The 17,480-nt window shown below is 48.7% G+C and overlaps 9 protein-coding genes across 9 annotated transcripts; 6 read left to right on the forward strand and 3 right to left on the reverse strand.

Annotated features, from left to right (window-relative positions):
* Positions 1-211: 211 nt before the first annotated feature.
* On the forward strand, positions 212-1,756 carry LTR84_003464 (uncharacterized protein; the record flags this gene model as incomplete). Its single annotated transcript, XM_064847052.1, has 4 exons — positions 212-335; positions 386-481; positions 529-542; positions 608-1,756. The coding sequence occupies 4 exons, from the start codon at positions 212-214 to the stop codon at positions 1,754-1,756; spliced, it is 1,383 nt and encodes a 460-aa protein (XP_064705405.1).
* Positions 1,757-2,707: 951 nt separating this feature from the next.
* On the reverse strand, positions 2,708-3,013 carry LTR84_003465 (uncharacterized protein; the record flags this gene model as incomplete). The annotated part of the gene is made up of 1 exon (XM_064847053.1): positions 2,708-3,013. The coding sequence occupies one exon, from the start codon at positions 3,011-3,013 to the stop codon at positions 2,708-2,710; it is 306 nt and encodes a 101-aa protein (XP_064705406.1).
* Positions 3,014-4,247: 1,234 nt separating this feature from the next.
* On the forward strand, positions 4,248-4,829 carry LTR84_003466 (uncharacterized protein; the record flags this gene model as incomplete). Its single annotated transcript, XM_064847054.1, has 2 exons — positions 4,248-4,283; positions 4,335-4,829. 2 exons carry the CDS (start codon positions 4,248-4,250, stop codon positions 4,827-4,829), a joined length of 531 nt encoding a protein of 176 aa, XP_064705407.1.
* Positions 4,830-6,691: 1,862 nt separating this feature from the next.
* On the forward strand, positions 6,692-7,956 carry LTR84_003467 (uncharacterized protein; the record flags this gene model as incomplete). Its single annotated transcript, XM_064847055.1, has 2 exons — positions 6,692-6,897; positions 6,957-7,956. The coding sequence occupies 2 exons, from the start codon at positions 6,692-6,694 to the stop codon at positions 7,954-7,956; spliced, it is 1,206 nt and encodes a 401-aa protein (XP_064705408.1).
* A 219-nt stretch (positions 7,957-8,175) lies between these two features.
* On the reverse strand, positions 8,176-9,888 carry LTR84_003468 (uncharacterized protein; the record flags this gene model as incomplete). The annotated part of the gene is made up of 1 exon (XM_064847056.1): positions 8,176-9,888. One exon carries the CDS (start codon positions 9,886-9,888, stop codon positions 8,176-8,178), a length of 1,713 nt encoding a protein of 570 aa, XP_064705409.1.
* Positions 9,889-10,674: 786 nt separating this feature from the next.
* Positions 10,675-11,856, forward strand: LTR84_003469 (uncharacterized protein; the record flags this gene model as incomplete). Its single annotated transcript, XM_064847057.1, has 3 exons — positions 10,675-10,899; positions 10,955-11,117; positions 11,165-11,856. The coding sequence occupies 3 exons, from the start codon at positions 10,675-10,677 to the stop codon at positions 11,854-11,856; spliced, it is 1,080 nt and encodes a 359-aa protein (XP_064705410.1).
* Positions 11,857-11,865: 9 nt separating this feature from the next.
* On the reverse strand, positions 11,866-13,619 carry LTR84_003470 (uncharacterized protein; the record flags this gene model as incomplete). The annotated part of the gene is made up of 2 exons (XM_064847058.1): positions 11,866-13,216; positions 13,267-13,619. 2 exons carry the CDS (start codon positions 13,617-13,619, stop codon positions 11,866-11,868), a joined length of 1,704 nt encoding a protein of 567 aa, XP_064705411.1.
* Positions 13,620-14,168: 549 nt separating this feature from the next.
* Positions 14,169-15,513, forward strand: LTR84_003471 (uncharacterized protein; the record flags this gene model as incomplete). The annotated part of the gene is made up of 3 exons (XM_064847059.1): positions 14,169-15,055; positions 15,102-15,229; positions 15,284-15,513. 3 exons carry the CDS (start codon positions 14,169-14,171, stop codon positions 15,511-15,513), a joined length of 1,245 nt encoding a protein of 414 aa, XP_064705412.1.
* A 384-nt stretch (positions 15,514-15,897) lies between these two features.
* On the forward strand, positions 15,898-17,310 carry LTR84_003472 (uncharacterized protein; the record flags this gene model as incomplete). Its single annotated transcript, XM_064847060.1, has 3 exons — positions 15,898-17,053; positions 17,119-17,197; positions 17,250-17,310. 3 exons carry the CDS (start codon positions 15,898-15,900, stop codon positions 17,308-17,310), a joined length of 1,296 nt encoding a protein of 431 aa, XP_064705413.1.
* Positions 17,311-17,480: the final 170 nt, after the last annotated feature.

The following is a 17,480-nucleotide window of genomic DNA, read 5'->3' on the forward strand; positions in this document are numbered from 1 at the left end:
TCAGCCTCAAGGAGCCTCAGCCTCATCAGCCTTGGCGGGTGGCTTGCCAAGAGAATGCTTGATCGCAGCTGAGGTCTCAGATGAGTGCTGGACCGCCGGGCCAGAAAATGATTATGTGTCATTGGTAGGCAACAGAACCGTAAGGCATATATATAGCTTTCGATCATTCTCACAATGTGAAGACTTGTACGTCAACATGGGAACTGCAATCATGGCCGCTTCATCTGGGCTCGAATACTTGGACCTACACCCTTTTGTTCGCACGGCTACGCACGACAAGTTGCTCGGATGTATTTTCGGAGGAGCGCTAGGAGACTGCATCGGCCTCTATACGGGTTCAAGCCATTCATGAATCCCTGATTACGAGTATACTGACGAGCACCAGAGTTCTTACCAAAAACTTCTTCCGAAAAACAGTATCCCGACAGGAGTTTCAGCCTCGTTGAGCCTGTGACCCCCTTTGCAACCGACACACATCGAGGTAAGCGTTGCCATCTGGGAAGTATACCACAAGCTGACAGCGCTCAGATAAGTTTGAGCTGGTAGGCAAATCCCTATCCGCTGTTCAAGACGTGATGGGCTTGCATGATGTACTGAATATTGGCAGGGGTCATGGACAGATGACACAGATCATGCCCTCCTGCTCATACTATCATATCTCCACAACAAGGGACAGATCATACCCGTCGACTTTGCTCGTCGACTGAAGATATGGGTTCGCCACGGCCTTTTGGCTCTGGACAGGCTGCCGCTTGGAATCGGACGCACAACATCCACCGTAGTTTCATATCCAGATTTTGCCGAGAATCCTGAAAGTGTCGCATTGAAAACCTGGATGAATTCGTCACGCCAGGGTGCCGCGAATGGATCTTTGATGAGGACTCATCCTCTAGGAATCATGTGCATCCCGAAAACTTTGGATCAGACGTTCGAACTCGCTGCACAGATGAGTCGGACGACACACATTGACCCTAGATGTACGGTCTCTTGTTGTGCAGTAACAGGTCTTGTGCGTGGTCTGCTTCGAGGGGAGGTTCTCGTTGAAGCTGATATGGACGCCGTCCTCGACCAAGCTTTCCTATATGTGCACGGTTCTGACACACTTCGAAACCCTGGTCACGATGAGCCGGCAGCAGCCCCAATATCGGCGGAGCAGAGTGATGCCTTGCTTGACAGGCACGAGTATGAGAAGCATATCAAGGCTGCCAAGTACTCAGATCTAGAACTAGACGACAGCCAAAAGATGGGCTATGTGTACAAGTGTCTCGGCTCTGCAGTGCTCGCATTGAGGTCCACGATGAGGACAGCAGCTTCGGACGCTGGACCCCGAGTCACAATCATCAATCTTTTCGAGGAGACAATCATAGACCTGATCATGCAGGGCGGGGATGCGGACACCAACGGTTGCGTTGCTGGCGCCCTTCTCGGTGCTTGGTCCGGCTATTCTCGCTTACCTAGCCACTGGGTGCGAGGAATACAGCATCAGGGATGGTTAGTGGAAAAATGCGAGGCTTTGAGCGGACAGGTCGGCGTTAACACCGAGCAAATTCAGGATATCAGCAATCCAGCGGATACTGCTCCAGATGGTGGTAGAGGACTATTCAGTGATAAGGAGCTGAACGACAGGGAGCGCGGTCTGCTTGAGAAAATCCTTCTCAAGCAGAAGACCAGGCGAGATGAAAAGGAGAAGGAGCTGATGAAAACATCCAAGAAGGGTGTTGGGAGTTTATTGAAAGCCTTGAAGCTCACAACATAAGAACAGTCAAGGGACCTGCGGAGAGTAGATCTGCGTCGCTGCCCAGGAGCTGGAACTGGAGCCTCGGATATCATATCGTGTAGCATATACCCTGGAGCTCAAGAGTCAAGTGGTGGATGCGAAGAGTCGCAAGCTAAAGTATCGCCAGAGACGCTCCTTCCTTACAGTTTCTTGAGCCTTCGGTGTGCTTTGCTTGTTGTCGAATACTCGTTGCGTCCGTCCTCGCTCGTAGTTTCCTCGACAAGATGAAGCATATCGTACCTTCCAATACACAGTAAGATGCTGGAACTATCTCTATTTGTCCTGATCTCCCTTTTTCGCCCTTCATCTTTCCCCTCCACCAGGGCTTCAACACAAAATTTTGGTACTTTTTATCTTTTATTTAAAAAATATGAATTTCTAAAGCTGGTTAGATGTCTTCACTGTGGTGGCGGTGCCCGCCGGCAGGGGTCTCGGCTGGGGTTACTTCCAAACGTTTGCCGAACTTGAACACTTTCTCGCCTCGTCGACTGACAAGTTTTCTAGGATGGAGTACGAGCAACGAGAAGCCCGGGAGATGCGGGCCCATGAGCTGGCAATGAAAAAGCTCGACTTCGATCATAAAGTCGCGCTCGCAAAGCTCGGGTTCGCGCCGACCAGCTTCGAAGCGCTCGGTCCTTCTGCGGGAGTAACGCCCAGCCCCCCTGCATGATGGGCACCGGGATGGAAGGTGGTGAGTGTTCTTCTATTATGTATCCTTCGAGGACACTGCTCATTCTCGCAAAGGGCACCAAAAAAACCAAAAAAAAACCTTCCGTCATGCTCTCATTAACACTCGGTCTTTTCCCTCCTTCCGAGTCAGAAAATCATCCGGGAAAAGAAAATCAAGCTGCCTCACAATGGTGACTTTATCGTCCAAGGTAATCAAAACGAATGGACTGGCGGCTTTCTTCCGTATCACCATGGGACAACTCAGGCCTTCATTGCCTCATTGCGAAGTCCTTCGAGGTTTTGAGACCACACCCGTGATATATCAATGGCCAGAGATACTAACTCCTCAACGCTATAACCTGCAAGCTGTGCTCGGGAAGGTCGTGAATCCTGCCATAAATCAAGAGGTGCCGAGGGTTCCTGTGGTACATACAAGGCCTTGCGCTCGATTCGTGGGCCTTCCACATAATTCAAGACGGCAATTGAAGCAATACCAATAGCCGCCATACCAGCCACAGCAGTCAACGTAAAGGCGAGCCATTTCCACACCGACATGTCATCTGACATGTTGGTGGCCTGTGACGGATCAACGGAGGAATCGGGAGAATAGAAGGTACTAAGATACCAGGTTGATGGCTTTAATCGGTTGATGGTTTTCCTGATGTGCGGCTTGAACACGAAGTTTGGAAAGTATGTGGTAGTGGAAATTGAAGATCGAGTGGCTGGGGTGAGGGAGGATGCCAATATGAGGACTTAAATAGTGTGGGCATCTTTGAGGTCCTCAATTGACCGTATCCACGAAATAAACATTCAGCTAACGAGTTTTGCACTGAGATACCTCTTGACTACTGACCACATAAAAACCTGTTGTTACTTACCTAAGGTAGACATCAACAATGCCTATTGCCAGACGCTACTAGCGGCTCGAGGTTGGCATCCATGATATTGTTGACTGGGCGAAAGGACTGTCACGAGGGTCTGTTAGGGTCGAAGCACGAATAATGCCAGATGTCAATGGCGACCGCCCATCCACGAAATACCCAAGTCGAACGGCGAACATTGCCATATTTTGTAAAGATTAGGCAATTTCTCAATCGCGAAAATCCTCAACTAAAATCTCGTACTTTAGGCTCTTGTTTCTTTGGGAATAACTTATCTGTGTTCTATAGCATATTTCGGAATCTAGTCTTTATACTCTAGTTATACGCTATAGAGTAACTTTATCGAGAAATACGTGGTATAGTATATATACAAGCCAGCTAACAAAACTATACAAACTTATCACTCCATTCGCTGATACTGTATATTCTTGCTCAGACCAGAACAGGTCCCCGTAGACGCTAGAAATGTGTATGTACGAGTACCTACGAGTAGGTGTCTAGGTAGCAAGGTTTAATAGGTACCTGTGCCCGCCAAAGACGCTACCGCCTAACATTGGAGCACCTACGAGTACGAGTACAACTGTTCTAGTCTGAGCAGGAATATACCGCCTCCGCGAACTTGAATGGCGTGGTAGTGTTTGTGACCCTACTGATAACAGTGCATTTGAGCTACGGCGCATCATGTTGATATTCTGAGCAGTTTGGCTACAGTGGAGCTTAAAGCCGTCAATTGCAATCTGTCCAAAGCTTCGAAGCCACAAGAGTTTTGCGCCCAGAAAATTTTACTTCTAGGATCGGTGCCCAAAGCACCAAGCAATGCCCCGCACTTGGTGGTAATGTACGAGGAAGCGCAGAAGGTGCAGGTTGTCAGGCTCTCCGACATCAAGCCACCAAGTGATAACTGGCCCCTTAGTTACACCATGTCTGCAAAGGCCCTTCGCGAGGCTCCACGAGATGTACGCTTTCTGCTCGATCTATTCGTAGGATTACGCTTACTAGAACAATAGCTGTCGGAGATCGCCAAACAGGAAGAGGCCCTCATTCTCCCACACTTCACTGCGGACGATGCCCTTGAGATCGGTCTAGCAATCCGTAATAGACTAAGGGCGTTATCGAACCTCTCCGCCGTCGTCAACATTACCCTTGCCAATAGCAATAACCTTCTATTTCATGCCGTCTCTCGTCCGGGAGTCCAGCCAGATAACGATATCTGGGTATCGAGAAAGCGCAAGACCGTGCTGCGATGGGGTGTGAGCACTTGGTTTATGCACAACAAGCTACATGGCAATGAAGAAACCTTCAAGAATAAATACATGCTTGGAGACTCCGCTGGCCAATATGCCATCCATGGTGGTGGAGTTCCGGTCCGCGTCCGAGGGGTGGAAGGAATTGTCGGCGTCATCGTTGTGAGCGGCCTCAAACAACACGAGGACCACCAAGCTGTTGTCGAAGGCTTGGAAGAGTTTTTGGACGGTCTCAATCAGGCTGCGCCGACACAATAAGTTAATCGTCAGCACTCTCTTGGAGGTGCAGTTGGTGTGAGCGCATTTTCAAATGGCTTCAACAAGAATCTCGCCTTTCAAGGTGCTTCATAGTGCGCCTAAGAATGATGACGATAAGTATGCCCAGCCCACACATCTAAGGAGCAGTCCAAGCACGCCCATATCACACACGCCTCGGATAAGTTTCTTACGAAAGCCTTATCGCTCTCACACGGTATGGCCATGCGACTAAGACCTGGATGAAATTATGATCTGGCAACAGCCACTCACCCACGGACGAAATGGTTGGTGTCTCCATGTGGTTGATTGGACTGCACAGAGATAAATACTGAACACCGAGCGACCTCTGAGACTCTTCCAGCAAGTCAAGTCTTGGATTCGATTCTTCGGCAGAGATCTAGCGAACGACAATGGTCAACAAAATTAGCAAATAAAGTGTTTAGCAAGTACCTAGTCGGACCCCAGCGAAACCCCATTCATGCATGCTTTGTGGAATTCTGGAGGACACGCGCGTCAACATTAAGTGACACCCCGATTTGGTGATGTAGGACTCAATCTGGAACCCTTCTTCCGTGTCCGATCAGGATGCAGGTACACAGTTGGCCGTAAGCATACTCATCGGAATCCCTGACCTTCCGAGCCTGATCTTGCGTCTGACTATCTTGTCGAGGGCAGTCGACCCAATACAGACTTATCTGCTGGGCTGGTACGTCGAGACCCATGTATGATCAATCGCCATGAAGGGTCGCGGACAAATACGATGGAGCTGCAAGCTGATAAAAACGAGAAGCTTTGGGTAATGTTGGCGAATATTTCATCCTTGATATCTGACCGGACACACTGTGATGCGCCATATCTGGCATGGATATGATCACCGATCTCCTGTCAGATAAAGTGGCACACTTTCCAAAGCTTCTGAGTCTCCACTAGGATGAGAAGCCTTTCTGCGACGCCGGTGGGCATGTAGATGGCTGACCTTGCCCCCCTTAGGACTTGAACAGCTTCAACCCCATTCTTCCTGATGCTATATGCGGTTGCAACCCCTGTTCATCGTACGATGCACAAGCATGTCCACTGGAAGCCATGCTTCAAAAGGGAAGTGTATCCTTGTTCATGTGGATTCGGATGTCGTCTAGGCTCTTACCCAAACATGCACGTCCTACAACGATTCTGAATCAGTTGCTGTTGCTTATTTCGAGCTGCAGATCGAGAGGCATTCGCGGTATGCTTGTAATTAGGCATCTACTCGTACCAAGAGGGACTTTCCACAGCGAATCAAGTCTCGCAGGACGCCCTAACTAGAATCAAACTCAGTCCTGTAACTAGCCGGGACAGCCTGTCCCTCAGGATGATTTGATATCATGGTCACGAGACAATTTCAGACTCAGATACAGGCACAAAGTTCGGCTAAGCATTCCTGTCGAGCTTTTGCTGCCTATCGTACCGTGCCAGATGAGGGCTTCGGCCCCATTACACTGCCCCAAATAGCCTCCATCAATGACGATTATAGGGGGCCTGATCAACATACTCCTTTCACATCCTTGGTAAAGGCCCGTATTTCTTCTCTGGAGCATCAAATATGGTCTCCAATTGAGCAGATCCTGTCAGACACTACTATAGCCCTCAAGCTAGTCGTGGCTAGTCAATTACCGTAGATCTGAGTGGTTGGTCAACCTTCCGTACAATTCAAACAGCATGCCATGCGTATACGGTTCGTCTTTGGTGCCAGGACTGGGTTTGATTAGGCACCTCCCTTCCTTTGTATCATTTACGTACCACGAGCCAACTGTCTATCAGCATCTCACGACACTCTCTTTGTTTTGACGTCCAATGTGCAATAACTGTACGGCGACACGAATGCAATGAAGTTATCAAGCAGTGATAGTGCCTCCAGTAATGGTGATTCGGCTGCACAAAGGTTCCGGTTTGACATCGAAAGCGTCACAGGAGATGGACGAGCGAATCATTCTCAATCCCTGATTAGAGTCTGGAAGATTCCTATCCCGTTGCGAAGGGCCAGCATTATACCTGATCTGATCAGGAATCTTGCCTACATTTCGACGTTAGTGTAGGTACTACGGAAATGAAGTCTTGTCTATGCTGAACTGACAAAACTTCTTATGAAAGATGTTTCGCACTGGTGGTGTACATCATTCGCCTCAAAGAGGGCCTAGTCCGCGTCGCCAATGATCCTTATGATATTAGATTCGGTCTAGACATCGATCGCGATAGCCAATCTATTTGGGACGATGAACGGCAACCCTTCCTTCACGACGCTTTCCCCGTGCCAGTGCACTCACATAACGACTATTGGCGGAGGATTCCACTCTTCGAGGCTATTGGCTCAGGTTGTATCAGTGTCGAGGCTGACGTCCACTTACGAAACTCCGACCTCTTCATTGGCCACACAGCCCGGAGTTTGAAGAAGAACTCTACGTTACAATCCATGTATCTGGAACCTCTACGGCGCATGATCGAGGAACAAAATGCTAATGTGACAGATGGCACTTGGCGGGGCATCTTCAACCGTACTCCTCAACAGACATTCGTTCTTCTGGTCGACCACAAGACCTCAGGAATTGAAACATTAGCTGAGCTTCATGCTCAACTTCAGACACTTCGTGATCTCGATTATCTGACATACTGGAATGGCTCAGAAAGGGTTATGCGACCTCTCACCGTTGTAGCAACAGGAAACGCACCATTCGAGGGCGTCCTCGCACTGGATCCACAGCACCGGGATATATTCTGGGATGCTCCACTTGAGCGCTTGCCTTCCATTGATGATGATTTCGATTCCAATCCCGTCAGATACGCATATAACCGCTCAAATTCGTACCTTGCTTCTACTCTATTTCAAAATGCCAGGTTGTGGAGTTCTCATCGAGAATTTGCGCCGTCGTTGGATAGCCCTCGACTCGCTGATATGGGGGCAAGTCAAATTGAACAAGCAAGAGCGAGGGGTCTACTGTCTAGATACTGGGACACGCCGGACCAGCCTCCGAATCTGAGGGAGATAGTATGGAGGGTTTTGGTCGACGCAGAGGTTGACCTTCTGAACATGGATGATCTGGGTACGGTTAGGGCGAGAGCCAAAGGATGGGGAGCCATCCCATTATCGACTTGATGGTGCATGAAAGGCGGAATGTCCTGTGCTTGCATTGAGTACAATTCGTGATGTTGTCGAGGAGAACTTCCTGCAATGTATACCTACGCTGTGAGATTCATGCCTATTGGGTGCTATTACACGTGTACGTGCTGTACCCTGATAGTACTGCCATCATGATTGGAGATTTCGTTACTACGAACAACTTATCGCCCGCTTCTTCCCTCCTCGCGGCGGTCTTTAGACTTCCATCGAAGCGCCTTCTGCTGTTTTCTCTTCTTCGGCCTTCTTTGAGTGCGACAATTCTTCTATCGAGCTGTCGTTCTCCAAAGTTGTCGCCATTCCTGTCAATCTGGGGATCTCACTAAATGTTCCAAAATAGTCTTCCTCATCGACAGTCGTCTTATTAGCAATTGGCCAGATCAGCTCCAGACACATGTAGATTGCACCCGATATGAAGCACCCTAGGAACCAAGCGAGCCAATAAAGGTGTGTCCACCCAGGCCAGATGGCTTTGGGTGCAACACCTCGTTGAATCAGTCCTGGTAAGAGGCACCACACACTGGACAGCCAGGCGATAGCTGCCCGCCAGTTCCAGCCTCTCCAGTACCAGTATATGCTTTTACTAGACTCTTCAAAAAGATCCGTGAGCTTCATAGTACGCTTCCGGAGGAGAAAATAGTCAGCAAACATGATACCCATGAAGGGGCCAAGGAAGACGTTGAAGCTTCCCACGACCGTGAGGAAATTGGTTGCAGTGCTCAGCAGCTGCCATGGCTGCATGATGAAGGCGAAGCCAATTGTGAAATATGCTCCTCTGCGGATCGTGAACCATCGAGGGAGGAGTGCAGCCAGATCAATGCCCGCCACGACGAGATTCGAGGCAACCACGATTCCGTATTGGGAGAAAACGAACGCCAAACTGGCGAACGCAACTCCGGCTCGAGCACCCGAATTATTTTCGTACTTGAGGATGGTACTCAAGAAAGCATATGGCTGCCACAACAGTTTGCTGGTCTCGGGGTACAATTGAGCTGCGCAGGAAGTGCACACGATACCGATACAAGCAACAATGATGGTACCTAAAGGCACCATGACCAACTGCGCGAGAACTTGATCGCCAGGTTTGCGCGCATATCTGGTGTAATCGGATTGAGAGAACATGTGTGTTGCGATTCCACCAATATTTGCCGTTACCGCAGCGACGAATGCCCAGCCCAGTTTGGAGCCCTTCGCTGGCTTCACACCGGAGACACCGCTCACATCAGACAGCAAGGCACCCCCTCCACCAGCCCGAACCATGGCCCAGATTAAGAGGACGAAGACTGTTGTGGCCACGGTGGTTGATGCAATGAGAAAAGGGCGCTTATATTTCTCGGGGCTCATGAGCATCAACGGCAGGCAGGAGACGATGAACAGAAAGAATGCGACGAAGTCCGAAACATGCATACTACCACCAGCGAGCTCCGTATCCAGATCCGCAAAAGATGGCCACAAGGCCGTGAAGAAGACCTTCAAACACTGACCGCCGTACCAAGTATTCGTTGCTGTCCATACAAAGGAAAGGAATACTCGAATAGCCATTGGGAACAGATAGCCCCAGACGCCCCAAACCTGCTTCATCCAAAAGGGAAATCCAATATGCCATTTGGCTCCAGGGTGACCGCCAGCGATACAGACGAATCCGACAAAGGTGTGTGCGATGATGATGGCCAACATAGACTGCCACACATTAAGGCCCAGAGAGATCACAGACGAGCCCGTCGTCCATCCACCCACGTTGAAACTACCTGTCACCATCCAGAGGCCAACGAACTCCCAGGGACCATAGGGCCGCCTCGATGGCGGTAGAGGGCGAGTGTCTTTGTTGATGTAGGCGCCCACGTCGGTGTCGATGTCCCGGTTGACCTCGAGGCGGCGCATGATGCGCTGTTTGAGGGAAGTTTGGCTCATGGCTGACCGAGTGCTGAATAACTGCAAATTAGAATCTAGTATACCACATGGTCTCTCAACTGGGTTCGAGCGCACATATCATATACTAATGTGACGGAGCTTACCCGTGTCGGTGCTATGAGCGAGCACCGACATATCAACGACAATATCAGTGCGTGTTATCATCGACGTTAAAGAATTAGATAAGGCGATAGCGGTGGTTCTGAAGATCCGCATGAGCTCTATGCTGGGTAGATGATCCATTCGATAATTGATTACTTCTGGCTCGCACAAAATGTAGTTGTGAAATGAAATCTTCGCTTAAAGTTTTACAGTTCTAGCAGTTTATCAGTTTACCCGTCAAACATTGCGTATCACAGGAGTATTTGATTGGTAGGCCGAGAGTGTTTTATCTTGTACTAACCACTAACAAGCATTCTTAGACTTAGCATAGTAAATATCAAGATAAGAATTGATTTGGTATGTCGACAGTCTGCGCGTTGATGTCCGATGCTTGTCCCGAACTCCAACGGCATTGGAAGGAGGGGACTTGTGGGATACGAAATTCCTCGCATTGGATATTTGGTAATGAATGGAAGTCTTAATCGCGGGTCCCCGGGCTGGAATCTGATGATCTCTCGCGGCATCCTTTGGAGCAGGAAGTTTACCAGTTTATGCGGAGTTCTCAATGCAAAATAAGAGTTCTATGCCACCAGTACTCAACTATCTGAGTATCATTTCGCATATATCAGAGAAACACAGCATACTCCACTGACTCAAACGCACCCAGAGCCACCCACCACAAAGATGTCGTACTCTGCCACTAGTACCACCGAGCAAGAACGCAAGACCATCACTCTGCTAAACGGTCAAACATTCCACTTCAATTCCAATGACTCAATAGAAGCTGCACAGATCCCTGTGATCGACGTATCTCGCATTTACAGTGAGAAGCTGGAGGATCGCCAAGCCGTCGCAGATGAAATACGAGATGCATCGAGGGAAATAGGATTTTTCTACATGATCAACCATGTGCGTGAGCCCTCAGAAACAGGTAATTGCCAGCTGTCCGCTAATTTTGTTGTAGGGGGTCGACATGAGCTACGCCGATGACGCCATGAATCAAGCAAAAAAATTCTTCGCTCTCCCATATGAGAAGAAGATGGAGGTTTTCACCGGTTTGGTACCCAATGAATACGTGGGATATCATCCACTCGAGTATTATAATAGGAATGGCTGGAAGCATCGAGGTTCGTGTTTTCTCTCCGTATTTGACAGCAATGTTGATGTGTGGTAGACCTAAGTGAAGCCTTCAACTGGGCGTATGATGCAGCAGAAGATCCCGAAGCACCAGAGACAGAAAGCAAGTCCGTAAGTATATGGCCATCAGATCTACCGGGATTTCGAGACAGCCTCTATGCATATCACACCAAGCTGCTGCAGCTTTCGAGAAGGCTGACACGGATCTTTGCGCTCGCATTGCATCTTCCGGAGGATTATTTTGATGAATTCGTGAAAAGACCAGAGGCCGGCATGCGCATTCTGCACTATCCCGCACAAGAGCGCTCTGCGGATGACCAGCAGGGTATTGGAGCGCACACCGACGTTGAGTGCTTCACAATCGTCACACAAGATTTGTCTGGTGGGCTCGAAGTTCTCAGCAAGGGCGGTTCTTGGATCAAGGCATCTCCGATCCCTGGATCGTTTGTGGTTAATATCGCCGACTGCTTCATGCGGCAGACAAATGACTTCTTTGTTTCCACTGTGCACAGAGTTATCAACAGGACAGGCAAGGAGAGGTTTTCTGTGCCCTTCTTCTGGGGATTTGACCGCACGAAGCTCTTGGAGCCTGTACCCACATGCGTGAGCGACGATAACCCTATGAGGTACCCCGTTGTCACCGGTGGCGACTATTATAAATGGAGATCTGTCACACAAAAAGGGCTGGGAAAAACGAAAGAAACACCTCAGTTGGTTGCTGCTGAATAGTTGAAAATGTCAATAGGCCGAAGGTTGTCTGTGGATTGATGTAAGTGGCAAGGCGATATCACCGAGAAATGTCGCTGAGAATATCTCGTGGCCGAAATCGGAAAATGTACCATAGTCTTCATAATCAAACAGTCGTCCGTCGGCCTCGTGAGACTCTATACGGAGTTCAAAGCCACCTGGGTAGTGTTCGCTACCACCCTCCAATGTGCCATGTGCGGACTCGAGCTGACTCAAATGTTGTCGCAGGCGAAACGTAGCCATGACTACCGGCTCATGATGCTGCTTTGTCATGTCCAGAAAGTCAACGATTGATCCCAGAATAAGTCTCAGCTTCTGAAGGAAAAAGGTGGATAGCTTTTCCTTAGCGGCGACAATGCAGAGCATGTGCCCTACACCGGCAAGCTGTTGAAGTAAAGTCGCTCCACAAGCACGCATATACTCGGGAGGAATTCTTCTCATGCTATCAATCATCTCTTGAGCAGTGTCACATATGCTACCGAGATCATGATCGTCAGACAGAGAAGTCAGAATCCTGACTAGATGAATAGTACAGAAAATGTTTGTTGCTTGAAACCCACAGCGGTTTCTCCCGCTGTCGTCGGAGCGCAAAAATGCTTTCTCATACTGAGGGAGTAGTGCAAGCTGTAGCGAAGACAACTTCTCGCTAAGAAGACCTCGTTGTGCATGATCAATTATGCCCATGGAAGGTGTATGCAAACGACGTTTTGTGCGAAAAGCGACGACAGCGTGCTCCAGTATTCGATAGAGATCAGTAGTATAGTTCCAGCCAGAGAACCAATCTTCAAAGTTTCCATCTCTCCCAGGCACAAACGCGGGATGATGTAACCCAGATGGATAACCAACATCACACTGTGCTTCGGGCACCCGTACGTAATGACCTAGGACACATGCGGTGTGAACCTCTAGTCTGTAAATGGACCAGAAGATTCTTCGCCGTACCTCTCTCTCACAAGTCCCGATACTAGAGGGCCATCTTCTTTCATCGTGTAGACTAAATCTTCCACAGATACCGTGGTACAAGCCCAAGTACTTCTGAACCATATCGCTGTCGCCGATTTGAGTTCCAAGAAGTGCAAGTAAGCCATAAGACCGCATCAGGTTTAGGTGACTCATTTTGCTATAATCAATTGGTACGAGCAAGACGGCATCTTTCCGATATTCAGATGCGCAAGTGGCAATCTCTTCTTGGCTCATTTCGTCGTTGAAAAGGGCACCCTTTTGTGCATATTGGGCACTGACTGCGCACATGGTGATGAAGCAGGTGTACTCTGCGGTATTCTCGGGGAACGTGCCTTCCCTCCATCCTACCCATAGCTCTCGCTCACAGAAGACGGGAAATCTATTTATGTCAGCTAGGGACTTCACACTGACGTTTATGGAGGGTCATACAAGGGATGGATTGTATCGAGATAGATATCAAGCAACGTTGTGAGGACCTTTCGACGCTGTTGAAGTTGTAATTTTATCGCGTCATTCAACTCAACCTCGCCAGTGGGGTTGTCAAGAGATTTGTGTTCGAGACGTTTTTGTCGAGGTTTTGTTCCTCGTTTCTTGGGTAGACGACTACGTACACAATCTTGCCCATATTCAAGACATGTCAGACAGCTGGCCGTCAAGTCTACAGCAAAACTTGGTGAGCCATATTGAGTCTGAGGTCTGCATTTGATACTCCGCCCGCGGCAGAAGTCACAAGCTTGAGTTGCCCGGCGGCGTTTTGTGGCTCCATTACGTTGGGATTCCATGTATGGGCTTTGGAAAATTCATCAATTACAAAGTAACTGAGTCTGTGAGATAACGAATGCGGCTGCACTGATCAGCTAGTCGTCTCAACAACGCAATTGTTGAGTTGGGAGTGACATTCTCTTGCAACGCCCGCATCTATTGGAAGATAATGGCTGGCGAAAGGAATCTTGCTCGTCACCAAGAGCACCCAAAGTAGCTTGTGATCAACTACTTAGATGTGCGATGGAAAGTGGTGATTTTGTGGTTGAGCATTCTTCAAGGAGATGAGCGCCGAAAAGTACTACGGCTAACCAGCTGGGTGCAAGCAAACTCTAGTTAGAATTAAATAGTATATTGAAGGAGCATTTTACGGCGTACGGAGCACCCTATGTACCTGACTAGTTAACTTAGCTTCAGGGCATGCACTTACCAATGACGTATGGCCCGTAACTCCCTGCTAGCACTGTGCATAGGGCGTGAGTGTTCGCCGCATGCAGTCTCAACTCTTAAATCTCTCATATTTTCTTGCGTGAAAAGCCATTATTGCTTTTCTCCAAAAGACCGCAAACATGGCTGACGCAGCACCAGAAATCAGATCCGAGGAATGGAAAGCTGTAACCGCGACTTGTCGAGAAACGATTGACTCTTTCGAACACAGCTTGAAAGAATTGAACAAGGCCATCCACTCGAATCCTGAACTTGGCTTTCAGGAATTCTTCGCTGTAGAAACCATAACCGCGTTTCTCCAGAATAATGGTTTCACAGTTCAGAGCAAGGCTTACGGTCTCGAAACTTCCTTTACGGCCGAGGTCGGTAGTAATGGTGGGCCTCTGGTGATCATCTGTGCAGAATATGATGCCCTTCCCAACATCGGACATGCTTGTGGACATAATTTGATCGCAACTTCCTCAATCGCTGCGTTTCTGGGTGCAGCACAAGCGATCAAAAGTTGCAAACTTCCTGGTAGATTAAGACTTCTAGGCACACCAGCCGAAGAAGGCCAAGGAGGGAAGGTGAAGTTGATTGAAGCAGGTGCATTCAAGGAAGACATTGCGGCTGCCATCATGGCCCATCCGATCTCGCCTCATCAATTGAAGGGGGACTATACCGGCTTGGCTGGCATGGATATGATTGCATCTCACAAGTTTAAGGTCGAGTTTCATGGACGTCCAGCTCACGCAGGTGGTCAGCCATGGAATGGTCTAAACGCACTTGACGCTGCAGTGGCAACATATAGTAATGTTTCCATGTTGCGACAACAAATGAGACCAGATGAACGTGTTCATGGTGTGATTGAAGATGGTGGAACTGTACCTAATGTCATCACACAGTACTCTCGCATGAACTGGTACGTGCGGAGTCCATCCATGAAGCGATGTGATGATTTGTTGAAGAAGGTCGAGAAATGTTGTGAGGCTGGTGCACTTACTACAGGATGTGATTTCAACTTTATCAGGCAAGTGCTCAACTTTTGGTGGTACGGAGTACTAATTCGCCCAAAGAGCACCAACGTACAAAAACATAAAGGTCAACGAGACGTTGTGTAAGCAGTATGTCGAAGATATGTCGATCCTAGGCGAGAAGGTGTTGTTAAGGGATGCAGAAGCATTTACTGCATCTACTGATATGGGTAAGTCGGTCCATGAACTAACCAACTACCACAACCCTGACTGATAATGGTCAGGTAACGTCTCACATGAGGTACCGAGCTTTCATGGCGGTTTCCCTATTCCCACTGAAGACAATATCTCGCCGCATCATCCAAAATTTGCAGAAGCTGCGGGTGGTGATCCAGCGCATCAAGCTGCTATCAGGTGCGGCAAGGGGTTAGCTATGCTGGCAGTTCGTGCCCTTGGCGATACTGGGTTGGCTGCTTCTGCAAGAAAAGAGTTCCAAAGCGCACGGGACGATTGATGATACAGTAGATTGCTGGCGGCAACGACAAAGTCCGCAGATAGCCGAATTTGCAGTCTTCTCTGTCAGAACCGACAGTTATCGTACCTGCAAACTGGTACTGAGTTCCATATTCTCACATGGTCGGCTCCGGAATTGGTGCTTCAGCCGGCTTATTGACTCCCGTGTGGGCTGCGCGGGCCGCGCACCGAAGTGACTTGCGAAGCACCAATTGAATGTTTGATGCCCCGCTCCTCTTATTGTATTTTGGATCATTGGTGATATAAGATGTCGGACATAGATCAGTATCTCAGACAAAGATATCATCAAGTAAAATCATCAACATTGACGTTGTGGTGAACGAAGTATAAGCAAACGACAGTAAAACCTAAGCAACAGGACATCATGGGCAGTATGCAGGGCACCACAGAATCCACAACAGGCTGGAGGTCACTAAACATCGCCATTGCTGGTGGTGGTGTTGGTGGTATTGCGGCAGGTATCTCTTTACGACGGGCGGGTCACAAGGTGACAGTTTATGAACGATCAGACTTTGTTGGAGAAGTGGGTGCATCGATATCATGTGCGGCCAACGGTACCCGGTGGCTTCATGATTGGAACGTCGACATATCAAAAGGTGACGGCGTCGTACTCCGCAAGCTCATCAACAGAGACTGGAAGACTGGTGAGCCTGTGAGTGTTTACGACCTCGCCGACTATGAAGAGAAATGGGGTTATATCTACTATATGTTCCACCGACAATATATGCATCGAATGTTACTAGATTGCGCCACCGAAGATAAAGGGGCGGGGCACCCTGTCAAGATTGTCGTTAACCACAAAGTCCAAGATATCGACCTGGAAAGCGGCAAGATCACTTTTGCAGACGGCACCACTGCGCAGCATGACGTTGTTGTTGGAGCTGACGGAATTGGATCAGTCGTTCGTGGAATCATTGGTATTACACCCGATAAGCGTCCAGCAGACCAAAGTTGTCTTCACGCCAATGTCGACACGGCCACAGCAGTCAAACTCGGTTTAGTGGACTACTCGCAAAACGCGGCACTCGAATACTGGGGTGGACACCATACATACGATAAAATCGTTCTTTCACCCTGCAACGGTGGAAGCTTACTATCATATTATTGTTTCTTCCCCAGAGAAAAGGGTGATTTCACGAGTCACAAATGGGACGAGGAGGCACCACTTTCGGAACTGCTAGACCCTTACCCAGAACTTGACCGACAAGTCTTCGAGCATCTAAAGATTGGCAAGGAAATCAAGCCATGGCGACTATGGATCCATGAACCATATGGATGGTGGCAACGCGGAGTCGCCTGTGTCATGGGAGACGCAGCCCATCCCATGTTCCCTCATCAATCCCAGGGCGCTTGTATGGCAATTGAGGATGCGGCATGTCTCGGTCTTGTGTTCAACCAACAAAACTTCAATGGCGATATTCGCCAGGCACTGGAAACATACGAAGAGATAAGAAAGCCCCGAGCAACCAAGGTTCAAGCGGCTTCTGCCAGGGCCAGCGTTAACATCCACGAAAGAATAGGTGAGTTTGCGCCCTTTCCCACCAGTTGTATCCGTCATATCCGCAGACTAACAAGGGGTTTTCAGGTTTCTCCGATAACACCAATAATCCTCTTTACAATGTAAAAGATGAAAGCCAGAAGTTGACTATTGAAGAGATGAATTCGTAAGTCCTACCCTAACAAAGTGTTTCCCAGCACGAGGCTAATGAGATGCAGATATGATATGAAAAAGCATGTGAGAGATGTCCTCAGCTCAAAGCGAATGGGGAAGGCATAAACCCAATTTTCCAATGGAATTTCACGAATTTAAAATGTATGAGTAGCGAAATTTCAAGTAATATCTGATTCTCTCGGAGAGAGAGAGAGGACACGTTCCAAGCAACACACATGTACTCCACGGCATGTGCCTCTAAGAGATGATAAAAAAAATTGAAAGTGTCTTTGATC

Source organism: Exophiala bonariae (assembly GCF_035927105.1).
Source record: "Exophiala bonariae strain CCFEE 5792 chromosome Unknown scaffold_16, whole genome shotgun sequence".
Classification (NCBI taxonomy): domain Eukaryota; kingdom Fungi; phylum Ascomycota; class Eurotiomycetes; order Chaetothyriales; family Herpotrichiellaceae; genus Exophiala; species Exophiala bonariae.